The sequence below is a fragment of the Schistocerca cancellata genome, chromosome 4 (assembly GCF_023864275.1).
Source record: "Schistocerca cancellata isolate TAMUIC-IGC-003103 chromosome 4, iqSchCanc2.1, whole genome shotgun sequence".
Classification (NCBI taxonomy): domain Eukaryota; kingdom Metazoa; phylum Arthropoda; class Insecta; order Orthoptera; family Acrididae; genus Schistocerca; species Schistocerca cancellata.
The window spans coordinates 176,719,634-176,733,581 of NC_064629.1; the positions used below are offsets into that span (position 1 = coordinate 176,719,634).

General features: G+C 41.6%; 1 protein-coding gene across 6 annotated transcripts in view; it reads right to left on the reverse strand.

Moving 5' to 3' along the window:
• Window positions 1-13,948, reverse strand: part of LOC126185177 (inositol hexakisphosphate and diphosphoinositol-pentakisphosphate kinase) — a 578,601-nt gene that overhangs the window by 304,156 nt on the left and 260,497 nt on the right. For all 6 annotated transcript variants that reach the window (XM_049928024.1, XM_049928027.1, XM_049928022.1 and 3 more), the window contains exon 4: window positions 8,477-8,617. In XM_049928024.1, coding sequence (XP_049783981.1) covers window positions 8,477-8,617 — 141 coding nt within the window. The remainder of the gene's footprint in view (window positions 1-8,476; window positions 8,618-13,948) is intronic.

Genomic DNA, 13,948 nt, shown 5'->3' on the forward strand with positions numbered 1-13,948 from the left:
ACACTCGTTCGACCTATACTCAAGTATTGCTCATCAGTGTGGGATCCGTACCAGATCGGGTTGACGGAGGAGATAGAGAAGATCCAAAGAAGAGCGGCGCGTTTCATCACAGGGTTATTTGGTAACCGTGATAGCGTTACAGAGATGTTTAACAAACTCAAGTGGCAGACTCTGCAAGACAGGCACTCTGCATCGCGGTGTAGCTTGCTCGCCAGGTTTGGAGAGGGTGCGTTTCTGGATGAGGTATCGAATATATTGCTTCCCCCTACTTATACCTCCCGAGGAGATCACGAATGTAAAATGAGAGAGATTAGATCGTGCACGGAGGCTTTCAGACAGTCGTTCTTCCTGCGAACCATACGCGACTGGAACAGGAAAGCGAGGTAATGACAGTGGCACGTAAAGTGCACTCCGCCACACACCGTTGGGTGGCTTGCGTAGTATAAATGTAGATGTAGATGTAGATGTATCTGTTGCATTTCGTTAGTCAATAGAGTGACAGTTAATGCTGGTTGTGTATGACGCTGGAGCTGTCTTCTGATGATGTCCTATATGTGCTCCACTGGAGACAGACCTGGTGATCAAATAGCCCAAGGCAACATGTCAACACACTGTACAACATGTTGGGTTACAACAGTGGTATTTGGGCGAGTATTATCCTGTTGAGAAACACCCCCTGGAATACTGTTCATGAATGGAAGCACAACAGGTCAACTCATCAGACTGACACATAAATTTGCAATCAGGGTGCATGGGGTAACAACAACAGTGTTCCTGCTGTCATACAAAATTGGACCCCATATCATAACTCCAGGTGTAGATACAGTGTGTCTAGCATGCAGACTGGGTGGTTGCAGGCCCTCAATTTGCCGCCTCCTAACCAACACATGGCCATCACTGGCACCAAAGTGGAACCAACTACCATCAGAAAACACAAATGACCCCAACCTGTCCTCCAATGAGCTCTCACCTGACACCACTGAAGTTGCAAATGACAATGGTTTGAAGTCAGTGGAATGCACACTACTGGGTGTCTGCCTCAGAGCTGACCTTGAAGCAACCAGTTTGTTGTGTCACTGTGGTGCCAACTGCTGCTCAAATTGCAGTGACAGATGCAGTATGACGTGCCCCAGCTATATGCCAAACACAATGGTCTTCCCTCTCAGTAGTGCCATGTGGCCGTCCGGAGCCAGTCTTCTTGAGACCGTACATTCTTATATCCACCACTGTCAGCAATCATATATAGAGGCTCCATTCCTGCCAAGGCTTTCTGCAATATTGCAGAAGGAACATCAAGCTTTTCATAGCCCTATTACACAACCTCATTCAAACTTATTGAGGTGGTGATAATAGCGTCTTTGACACCTTAAAAGGCATTGTTGACTAACGTCAACTCACCATGCCCAATCTCAAAAGTAACTAATGTCCATGACCGTTATTGCGTGTATTGAAAGCAAACCTGATTTTCACACTCATAGTGGTGTTACTAGCACCTCTCTTATGTGACTGGAATGAAATTTTAAAAGACATCCTCTTTGAAATGTAGAAATGTGTCTACCAACTTTTGTTTGTTGCACAATTCCTTCTTGGTGTTGTGATTTTTTTCCCATCAGTGTATGTGTCCTGGCAACCTTGCAGGAGATGTCATAGTTGTCTGCTTCACAAATACCAAATTAGATCACCAACAAAACAAAAGAAAGTCCCTGATAAGATTTGAAGCAACTGTCAGTGACATGAATCTGAATTTTGTTTATCATCAAAATATCAAACAAGATGGGAGAAATTATGGAAGCAATGAAGAACCTTGTTAGTATGCATTATTTGTGGTAGGATCTGGAGGTGGAAAATGTATCAAAGTATGGAACTGCACATTTGCCAATTTCTTATTATTATTATTTATTTTTTTTTGTGCTTCAACAGTCATACATTCAATTTTTTCTTGTGACTCCATAATGTGAGTTCTTATTCCATGGCATGGATATATTAGTCTATTATCAACAATATCTCAATGTATTGGTGGTATTCCTAATATTCTAGTTGTGTATGACACAAGACCGGAAGTAGATACAGTCCACTCCCATCAGTATTTGGTATGACGTACATGAGCAGTATTTCTGGAAGAATAGAATGTTGGATGTTTTCCCAGACAGAATATACACATTTACCTAGTGTCTCAATTTCAGAGCAACAGGAAAAGCCCAATAAGGAAAGTCAACAATGGAAGACCGGTGATGCAGGCAGAACTGTGTAACGATTCCTGTTGATTTAACACCTCAATAACAGAGGAATTCATGTCACTTTATATTACTCAACAATTGAAGCTATGGATAGCTACAAATTTGTGACCATGATCATGGTTTACCAATGCCTCAATCACTGGTTGTAATATTACAACTGTATATGGAAGACTACATAGGATAACTTTGTTCTGCTGTTGTTTGAGTGCGTTATTGTGATGGACAAATCAGCGTTTTTCTTGCTTATATTTACATAGCTACACACTCTAACATGGTAATTCCAGATAATCAAGTGCACATTTCACTTGTGGCTTTTGATTTCAAATACAATTCATAAGCTATCTGGCAACCTGGATCCAGTACCTCATGGGAGCAGGAACAGAGGTCTGCTTTACCAACACCAAGTCACAGCACACACACCAAAAGTTGCTAGAAAGATTTGAAGGGGCCATCAGTGACAAGGATTTTAATTATTTACATCAGTTAGGGGCAAAACAAGAGTAGGGAACATTACAAAAGCAAGGAATGGGCTACTTCTAAAAAAATCTTTCATTGCTTTTGTAATGTTCCCCCTGATCTTTTGTGAAAAATGTATGACAGTGTACAGTTGCACTTGCACATTGCCCACATCTACAGTTTAATTTCTGTTTTAATGAACATAATTTTCAGTTTCTTCTCTACTGAAACCTCGAATTGATTACTGCATGGCATCAATAATTAATTAACTCTGTCCCTTCTTGTTTCCATCCTCACCAACACATTCGTGCATTCTCAAGACAGTCACGATAATCTATTTGTATGCTGCACATGATTGCACACAGAGTTAAAGATTAATATTTCTATTATTTACCCCATTCCCTTAAATGGCACAAAGAGCATATACTATATTTATAGGTTTATTTATTCCTATTCAAGAATTCATCTATGGTATAGAAGGAATTGTCAAGGAGATATGATCTCAATTTATTTTGAAGCTATTACTGCTGTCTGTCAGACACCTTATTTCATCTGGTAATTTTTATAGCAGCATATTTTACCCCTTTTTGTGCCAAAGATAGGTTGAGCAAAGGATAGTGTAAGTCTTTCTTTTTTCTGGTATTATAATCATGAATGTCACTGTTGTTTTTAAACTGGTCCATGTTGTTGAGAACAAATTTCATTAGTGAGTAGATGTATTGTGAGGCTGTCGTAAGAATTCCCAATCTTTTAAAAAGATGCCTACAAGATGTGCGACTATGAACCCCACACATTTTTCTAACCACTTTCTTTTTGTCTAAATGTTGAGTTACCCCAAAATATTATTCCGTATGACATCAGAGAGTGAAAGTATGCAAAGTATGTTAGCTTACTAATTTCTATATTCTCAAAATTGGCAATTATTCTGATCACAAAAGTTGCTGAACCTAGTCACTTTAGGCAGTGGCTTTAGCAGTTACTGCGGCTTGATGAAAACATACAAATTCCTGACAAGAAATCAGTTCTAAAAAGAAAAGAAATGAGATATAAAGCATTAAGAACACATGGTTCAGTTGCATTAATGTGACCACCACCTATGTCCCACATCAACATGCAGTAACCAATCACAGATGGCCACTGGCAGCACTAACACTGAAGAATGCATAAAATGTGTCCAGGGGATACATGGAGAACAGTGCAGTCGTTGTTGTAATGGAGAAATGGAGTAACTTATCTGGCGTCAAAGGGGCAGGGCATGTTCATTGGCTTTTGGGCCAAGGGTTGAAACATTTCCGCAATGGCTAAGTTTGTAAACTGTTTGCGTACCACTGTGGTGAAAGTATACCATGCATGGCAAAAGATGCTATCCAAAACTGGCACTGCAGCAACTGTGGTGCACCACTGGTTGTAGATGACATGGGTGAACGACAGTTACAGAGGTGTGTACAGGTGAATAAACATTCAGCTGCCAAGCAACTGACCACCCACACAGACAAAGAGGGCTATCAACAGTTTCTCCTCAATGACTGTTTCATGAACGTTGCCGGCTATGGGCCTCTGCAACACATGCCTAGTTCACGCACCCACGATGACTGCTGTTTATTGATGATGAATGCTCGAATTTCAGATGAATCACATTTTATGCTCCATCAGACAGATGGCCATTAGCAAGTACAGTGTGAAACATCTAAAAGCAAACACCATGCAACAATTGTCGAAAGGGTCCACACGCCAGATGAGGGCGCATTATGGTCTGTGGAATGTTTTTGTGGCATTCCCTGGGTGTTATCATTCTGGAAGGCATAATGGATCAACATTGGGAACCATATGCACCACTACATGCAATTTGTTTTTCCTCAGCATGATAGCATCTACCAGCTTGCTGTGTATGTACATGGTTCAAAGAGCACCAGAATTAGTCTACTGTACTCCCCAGGCCACCATACTCCCGGTATTAAAACCCAAATGGGAGTCTGTATGACCAACTTGATCAGACTGTTTGTGTCATAGAACATCAACTGAGAAACTATCACTGGGACCAGCATTGAACCACATTCCTGTTGGTACCTTCCAGAACCTCATTGACATTTCCTGCACATCTTACACCAGTCCGCACTCAAAAACATGATTATTCAGGCTTTTGACTGGTGGTCACATTAATGTGACTGGATGTTGTAACATTAAACAATGTAGTGAGGTATTCTGATTGGATCACTAACTGTAGTGAAGTGAAAATTAAAGCAACAAACCGAAATTTTGCAAAGTTGCATTTATTTTGCCACAAAACAGTATAACCATGTGGTATTATAGTAGACACAATATAAAAATACACAACATAAACAACTGCAACATGCATATCAGTAGACAAAGATATTCCATGTTTTGTTCCAACTTAATGGATTTACACACACTTTCCGACAACTGGTTAATGCACTCAGTATGGGGTATGGCCCCCTCTGGCAGCAGTACAGGCCTGAAAAATGATGGAGTATGCTATGAACGATGTCATCAGTCTCACATTGTGGTAATAACGCCTATTCTTCCTGCAGCGCTGTTCGCAATACTTGGAGAGTGGTTGGTGGATGCTGATGAGATGCAACTGATGTGCCTAGTGCATCCCAGACATGCTCTATATTATTCAAATGGGGAAAGTAAGAAGGCCACACCATGCATGCAAATAAATCCCATTTCCAAGAAACCATCAACCAAACATGCTCTATGAGAAGCATTATTGTCCAGTAATATGAAGTCCAGGCCCACATGACCTCACAACCACACATGAGGTCCCGAGATCTTGTTACAATACCTGATAGCAGTTAAACCTTGTCAATTTAACCATACAATATCATGAAGAGGGGTGTGAGAGGTCAACATAGTCCCTGCCCACACCATTAGGGATCATCCTCAATATCACTCATTCCATAATAGCTGGGTCCAAAAATCATGTTCCACATTCTCTCCAGATGTGAATCCATCAAGAATCACTGTCCAGCCTAAGTCGGGACTCATCTGTGAAAAGAACATTGGCCCATTATTCGACGGTCCAGGTGGCATGTTGGCGATTCCACTCTAGACGTTCCCTCCTGTGAAGACGCATTGAAGGTACACATACAGCAGGTCTCCAACAATAAAGGCCACTCTGATGAAGCCTTCTGTACACTATTTGTCTCACTACAACATGTCCAGTGGATGCTGCAAGGTCAGATGCCAGTTGCCATGCAGTAATAAACCAGTACTGACATGCCCTTATTGCCCAATAACAGTTCTCTCTTACTGATGTTACTCATGGCCAGCCCTGCCCTGGTCTTTGGGAAACAGTTTTGATCTGAATAAACTGTCACCACATCTGAAAAACAACAGAACAATTCATAATAAGCCATCGGGCCACATCAGTTTTCGACTGTTCTGCTTCCATTCTTCCCATGGCGCTCCACCACAGAGAACCTGGTAGGCATCTTCTCTGTGCCATATTGGACCTTCTGTGACTGTGTACACAATGACTGCAGATGTCAGACTACCTGGAAAGGATCATCCCATTTGACAGGTGCCATGACGTCATCGTTGGTGTGGTTGTCCGTTGACCAGAATTCCATCTTCCGTGCAGGAGACAATCGTATGGACATCTGTTGACAGTTTGTATGATCGTATCGTGAATTAGACTCAGAAAAGGGTAATAGTAGTTTGTTGCTTTAATTTTGGACACCAGAGTATATAATTAATTTTGAACCATACTCCTGTCTTACACATTAGTGTAATACAATATTCATCATATTAAAACCGATTGACTGCCTCTGTTACTATTGAGTTCAAAATACAAATCATCGACATTTTTTGTGGAGGATCCCTCAACAACAGTAATGCATTTTATAATATCAGAGTGGTGACTGGTAGCTGGTGCTTTTGACAAAGGGCAAGGGACGGCAGTGCAGCCACTACCAGTTCCCAGCTAATGGGTTCTGGTGATCTCTCGTGCATGTGACACAGGCAGATAGTCTGCCAAGAAATCTGTCAAAAAAATGTTATTGGATGGAACTGTTATTACTGGTGTGTCAGAAAGTGAAGTGGTTTGTGGTTGTGCTATCATTACATCCAAGACTTCAGTATTCAGATGAAAGGCACTATAAAAATTTAGACAACGATCAGTCTCAACTGCCAAACACTATTTTCAAACAACACGTGATTTTACTACTACACCATGGACACTGAAATCACACAACAGCTCCAATAGAAGACAAGACTTCCCCCAGAAACTGCCACATCTTACAGTGTTGCCAGATTGTGCAGATGGCCAGAGAGCATTATCAGTGTGGCCATATATTAGTCCCATGTCACAATCAGCAAGGACACATACACTGTGGCAGCTTGCCAGGTTTTATGTCAAAGAGTGTACATCTCATTTCTCTCTATCAATGATGAACCAGTTGGCAAAAGTACAGAAACAAAATTGATAGGATTATGGTTGCAAAACAATGGAAAATGGAAAAAGCGTATACTATGTGTTACATAAAACTGAGATGATCTGCTACCTACTTTGCCCACTAAAATTCTGCTGTACTGAGAAAACAGAAACAGTACATATCATGTCTACTTTCATTCTCACGTCCAACATGAGGACACAGTATGGGAACACTCTAAAGCAGCACATTCAAAATGTAAAAAAGGACCATTAAAATCGTATCTGGATGCAAACTTGGAGACTCCTGTAAAGCATTATCTAAGATCTCTGGTAAACGAACAATACAAGACTGGAATACAAGGGAGAACCAATAGAGGTACTCAAGGTACCCTCCGCCACACACCGTCAGGTGGCTTGTGGAGTATGGATGCAGATGTAGATGTAGATATTTCTCCTTTATCACATATTTACATTATGGAAACTTTAAAATAAATTAAATATCGATGGACATTAGTTTGCAAACAAACTGATATTCACGATCACATTACCGAGATAAAACAAAACCTTGCAAATTAACCAAATCAAAACACTGGTGTTCTAAAATGATACTTTCCACATGGGAGTTGGAGGTTATTATAAACTTCCCAAAACACAAGATAAATAATCAGGTCAAAAGCTTTGGACAATCTTTTAAGCCATATTTACAGCATCACTGCCTTTACTCCATTAAAGCATATTTAGATGTTAGTAGCATATTATTTACAATTTTTAATGTGTATGCACAGAAATCATGTTCACCTGTAAACATATAAATTGACTTGGCCTGTCTCTTATTCATAAGCTGTTTTTGTAGCCTACAGGACCAATAAAAATGCAACATAATACAAAGGTTCTTTGAATGGCAAGCTCACACAGCTGCAGTTATACATCCAGTTTTGATAGATATTCCTGTTCACACCCTACGAAGTTAAACATGTCACTGCTACGGAGGTACATAATACATCACTGACAATGAGTTATTAATCTGAAAACTGGTTTTAGTAAATAAACATGTCTAGTGCAATTCATGGTGTATAGAAGATGTACTTTGAATTCAAGTTAAACACCAGAGTTATGTCAAATATTTTGTCAAAGAGTGAGAAGCTGCAGAGATATAATAAAAAAGAAATGATCAATGAAGAGTTCTCAGGTTCCTTGGCAAGAGAGGAGAACTGATAACCATTCAAATAACATCAAAAGACTGAAGAGGTTTAATTGCCATTCTGTCCATGAAAAACGTCAGAAGTCTTTGTCAGTCCTACACAATGGGAAATTCTCCTACAAGAGGAAAAAATAAATATTGTTAAACAAACTCAACACAAAATTATAGAAAATGGCAGTGACTCACCTGTATATCATACTGCATATGCAGATTATTAATTATAAAGGGTTTTACTAAATTAGCATACTGAATAGCCTTATCCAATGGAAAACCCTTCGAATGAAAGGAAATAAGACAGTCACACTTTGGCCAAAGTTCCACAGATGTCTGTAAGAAAGAAAGAACAAGAAAGCATAATTAGCACAGTTTCAGCCTTCAGAATAAAGATTATCATAAATAAATAACAGTATTGGAAAGCAAAATCATGCACTTCTTGCAAAAAACAGCATGTTAACACACTGGTAGATATCAAATGACTGTATCAGACAAACATACAGACACGGCTTAAAAAATCATATTTCCTTCTTGTTTTAGTTCCGCTTAACATTCAGTGTCAATACACTAAATATTTCCTCATGTTAAATTGCCATTAGTTTTTACTTTTACTATCTTTTACTTTTACTATCTGACACAGATGTCAATAATTAGTTTAGACATAGATGTCCCCAAATGAAGTTTACCCCTCCATTGACACCATGCTACTAGCTCACATGGCATAAACTAAAACAAGAATAAAAATTTGACTGCAAGTTGACTACCATTGACATATGATAAAATATGCTGATAATAGTAACTATATGCACAATACATCTAAATTTTCTGCAGCAGCAATGACAACATAATCAACAAGCATTGACAATTATGTAAATTGAAGGTGGATGGGGGATAAAGGAAAGGAAAAGGAAGGAACTAATGATATCACCTGCATTGTGACTATGCGGAATCAGCAGCAACAAGTGAAAATGTGTCACACTGGGACTTGAAACAAGGATCTCCTGCTTACTAGGGAGTTGCATTAAGCACTGTGCCATCTGGCCACAGTGTTTATCACAAAGTTGTGGACTATCTTGACATGCTCCCTGGCCAACTCACATTCCCACCTAGTGCCGCCTATCCACAGTCCCCATCCATGCTTGTTAATTTTAGATTCCCACTGGAGGTTGAACATAAATGTGCATCTGCACTGTAGGTTATGAATTCATTGCCCATTGTTGCAAATCAGTTATAAGAATTTATGGTGTTGGACATGTCTGAAGGAACAGACACCACACATTCATATAATTTTATTACTAAAGCAATGTGTTTTTAATTCGTGTCATGAGAATGCATACATCATTCCACTTCATGTCTTTGAGCAGTGTCCTAATATAGTTTTTGGTCTACTGAATATTCTCTTGAATTTAGACTTAATAGATTTTATATTCTGTTCAGTATCAACATTTAACAACAGGAACTGTATGTCATGGTCTGAGGGGTTTTGTAATATTATTTGTTCATTAGACATTTTTCTGTGTTTGTTTTGTTTTAGTGTGCAGGTTCATGTGCACCCATGTCAGAACTGTAGAAAACAAAGACAAAAGAGGAGTTAAAAATGACTACATGTCAATCCCAATCGAAGGAAGAAAAGTCAGCTAGAAACAAGGACATGAAGAAAGGTCTATAAAATATACCATACAGAAACTGAGGTCCTGAACTAAAGATTATATGTCCTTCGCCATATTGCTATGATGGATAAAAAGAAAAAAGTGATTGACAGCCCATGCACCATTTGTTAAAACGGCCGATAACTCAGATGGCAAACACAAATGAGAACATAAGAGGTTAAAAAAGGGCATTCCATCAGGAAAAGGTGAACCATGAAAGGTTGAGTGCAATGAGCACAAAGTGGTGGGGGAACATCACTTAACAAATGGTGATAGCTAAAAAGACAGTGCCCGATACGCAACCTAGCTAAAATGATCTCTTCACGGCAAGAGGGCCAAGAGGTGGTCGTAAAAGCTGCTGGGAGAGGCTTAATTCCCCGCAGCTTGTTCCCATGAAGGGAAGACCAGTGGTGATGCCAAAGTGACACCACCTGCTGACAGACAGAAACACAGAGATCATCAGAGGGAATGGAAGAACTAGCGGGCTGAGGTACGACGACAACAGCCTTGGCAGCTGCATCAGCACCCTTGTTTCCTGTCAGACTTATGTGACCAGGAACCCACATAAACATCACAGTGGCTCCATCAAGATGAAGCAAGCAACAGCTTTCCTGGACCCGTTGCATTAAGGGATGGATGGTGTACAGCACACAGAGGCTTTGAAGGGCATTGAGAGAGTCGGGGCAGATGACGCAATTGAAAAGCCTGTTTTGCCAGATGTACAGCATGGCCTGCTACAGGGCAAAGAGCTCTGTTGTAAATACTGAGCAGTGTCCCATAAGCCGATACTGAAAAACTTCAGTATCAATGATGGAGGCACACCCAAAATGACAGACAGGCCGAGAGCCATCAGTGTACACAAAGGTACTATCTCGAAGTTCCATGCGAAGTTCGTGAAACTTACGGTGATAGAGTAAGGTTAGAGTAGTGTCCTGAGGGAGGGAACGAAGGCCAAGGTATACGCAGGCTGCCACATAAAGCAAATGAGGTGAAGGGTTCAGGCCTATCAGGAAAATGGCAGGTAACGTGAAGTTAGGCTGCTAGAGCAAGAGCCGAAAGTGAACTCCATGAGGTAATAGAGAAGGGGGACGTGCCCCATATTGTGGAGCAAAGGAGTCATCGAAGAAGGAGGCATAGGATCGGTGGCCAGGTATGGCAGACAAACGGCACGCATATCTACTGAGGAGAAAGCCACAGCGGTTTAATAGCGATAGTTCGGCAAACACTGCATACAGACTCTCAACTGGGCTAGAGTAAAAGGTGCCAGTGGCCAAACGGATGCCACGATGGTGGATAGTATTGAGATGGCATAAGAGAAACGGATGTGTAGATGCATACACAAAACACCCATAGTATAGTTTCATACAGACAAGGGACCAGTACAAATCGAGGAGGGTGGTCTGCTCTATTCCCCAGAAAGTATTACTGAGAACACATAGGTCAATGAGGAACCTCGTACAGTGGGTGGCCAGGTAAGAAACGTGGGAGGACCAAGAAATATTCTTATCAGGCATGAGCCACAGGAATTTTGTAGTTTCAAAAAATGGAAGAGCAACAGGCCCAAGATGTAAAGATGATGAAAGAAACCAATTGTGCCACCAGAAATTCATAAATACGGTTTTGTTAGTGGAAAAATAGAAGCCATTGTCAATGCTCCAATGCATATACACAGTCAAGACATTGCTGAAGATGCCGCTCAAGGAGACAAGTCCACGGAGAACTGCAATAGACTACAAAACCATCAACGAAAAGAGAGAGCCAGAGATGAGACAGGCCATCGTAGGACTTACTGCAACAGCAAAGAGGATGACACTCAGGACAGAACCCTGAGGCAATCGTTTTCTTGGATGAAGGCGTCCAACAAGGCAGAACCCACACGGACCTTGAAAACTCAGGCTTTTAAAAATGTGGGCACGGAAGCCCCAAGTGTAGAGAGTACAGAGGATACCAGTCCTGCACCAGGTGTTGTACACTTTCTCCAAATTGAGAAACATGGCCACTGTCTGGGATTTCTGCAGAAAACCATTCACAACATGGGTGGACAAAGTTATGAGATGGTCAACTACAAAACGGTGTACTCGAAATCCACACTGTGCAGTGGTTAATAAATTGCGGGACTTGAGCCACCATACCCGTCGTGCATGAATCATACGTACCATAACCTTCCAAACACAGCTGGTGAGAGAAATGGGATGGTAACTAGAAGGAATGTGTTTGTCCTTACCAGGCTTAGATATGGGTATGACATTGGCTTCATGCCAGCATCTGGGAAATATGCCTTCTGCCCAGATGCAATTGTCCTTATGAAGGAGACAGTGCTTGCCTGCAGGAGAAAGGTTCTGTGACATCTGAATGTGAACATCATCCGGTCCTGTGATGGAGGATCAGGATGAAGTGAGTGAATGATCTAGCTCCCTCATAGTAAAGGTGGCATTGTAGCACTCACGATTCTGAGAAGAGAAGGGTATAACCTGTGCCTCTTCCACTCATTTCCGATGGAGGAAGGCAGGGTGACAGTGGAAGCAGCTCAAAATCTCCGCAAAACAGTGGCCCAAGGAGTTGGAGATAGCAATAGAGTCCACTATGACATCATCTGCTACTCCAGAATGAGATTTTCACTCTGCAGCGGAGTGTGCGCTGATATGAAACTTCCTGGCAGCTTAAAACAGTGTGCCCGACCGAGACTCGAACTCGGGACCTTTGCCTTCGTGCTTCGGTAGCTCAGATGGTAGAGCACTTCCACCGCGAAAGGCAAAGGTCCCGAGTTCGAGTCTCGGTCGGGTACACAGTTTTAATCTGCCAGGAAGTTTCATATCAGCGCGCACTCCGCTGCAGAGTGAAAATCTCATTCTGGAAACATCCCCCAGGCTGTGGCTAAGCCATGTCTCCGCAGTATCCTTTCTTTCAGGAGTGCTAGTTCTGCAAGGTTCGCAGAAGAGCTTCTGTAAAGTTTGGAAGGTAGGAGGCGAGATACTGGCAGAAGTAAAGCTGTGAGTACCGCGCGTGAGTCGTGCTTCGGTAGCTCAGATGGTAGAGCACTTGCCCGCGAAAGGCAAAGGTCCCGAGTTCGAGTCTCGGTCGGGCACACAGTTTTAATCTGCCAGGAAGTTTCATCATCTGCTACTTTCAGGCTGGAAATTGGGGAATGGACCTGGGTCCCAGAGAGCTGAAGTTGGCCCACATGAGGGAAGATGGAGTGGAACTGTGCCATTGTAAGCAGTGGTAAAAACAGAAGCACATGCCACAATTACCTCTGGGGCATCCTGGGACCAATTCCTCCCCCTGCAGTGGTGCCATTCCACCAAAATGGAATTCATCTCTTGGGCAGCTTTCCAAATTTGACAAATGGGAATTGGGGGATAACAGTCTGCATTGACTACCTCACTTGCTATGCTGTCACTAAACCTGTCTGACTTCTGAAGCTCCAGAAATTACAAAGCTTATTGTGGAAAACACCATTCTGATGCACAGAGCACCCTGTGTGATGACTTCTTATTGTAGAAAAGTTTTCCAGTAGAGACTAGTATCAGAGGTAATTTCACACTATGACATCACCCACAGGCTGACAACTGCCTACCACCAACAGATGAATGGCCTTACAGAACACTTGAATAAGACACCGGCAGGTATGCTCTTGATGTTGGCTGATGCCGAAGAGAGACTGGAATACAATACTGCCCATCTTGTCATTCACATGCAACATAGCAAATGAAGACGTTACAGGCTTCACACCATTCTTTCTACTCCACTGTTGCAATTCTGCAACAGCAATGGATATGCTATTCCCATTTCAATTAGACAATGCGCATGATCACTATATGAAACACCTCATCACTAGGACCGAAAAAGCCAGACAGCTGTCTCGCATGAGGACCCTGGATGTACTGGAGAGTTAGTTAGTTACATGTTCCATGGATCATTTGAATGATTCTTTTATTGAAATGATGCAGAATGAGTCAGTTTACAGGATATGTATATGAGAATAGTGTTAACATTATTGAACATACACTCCTGG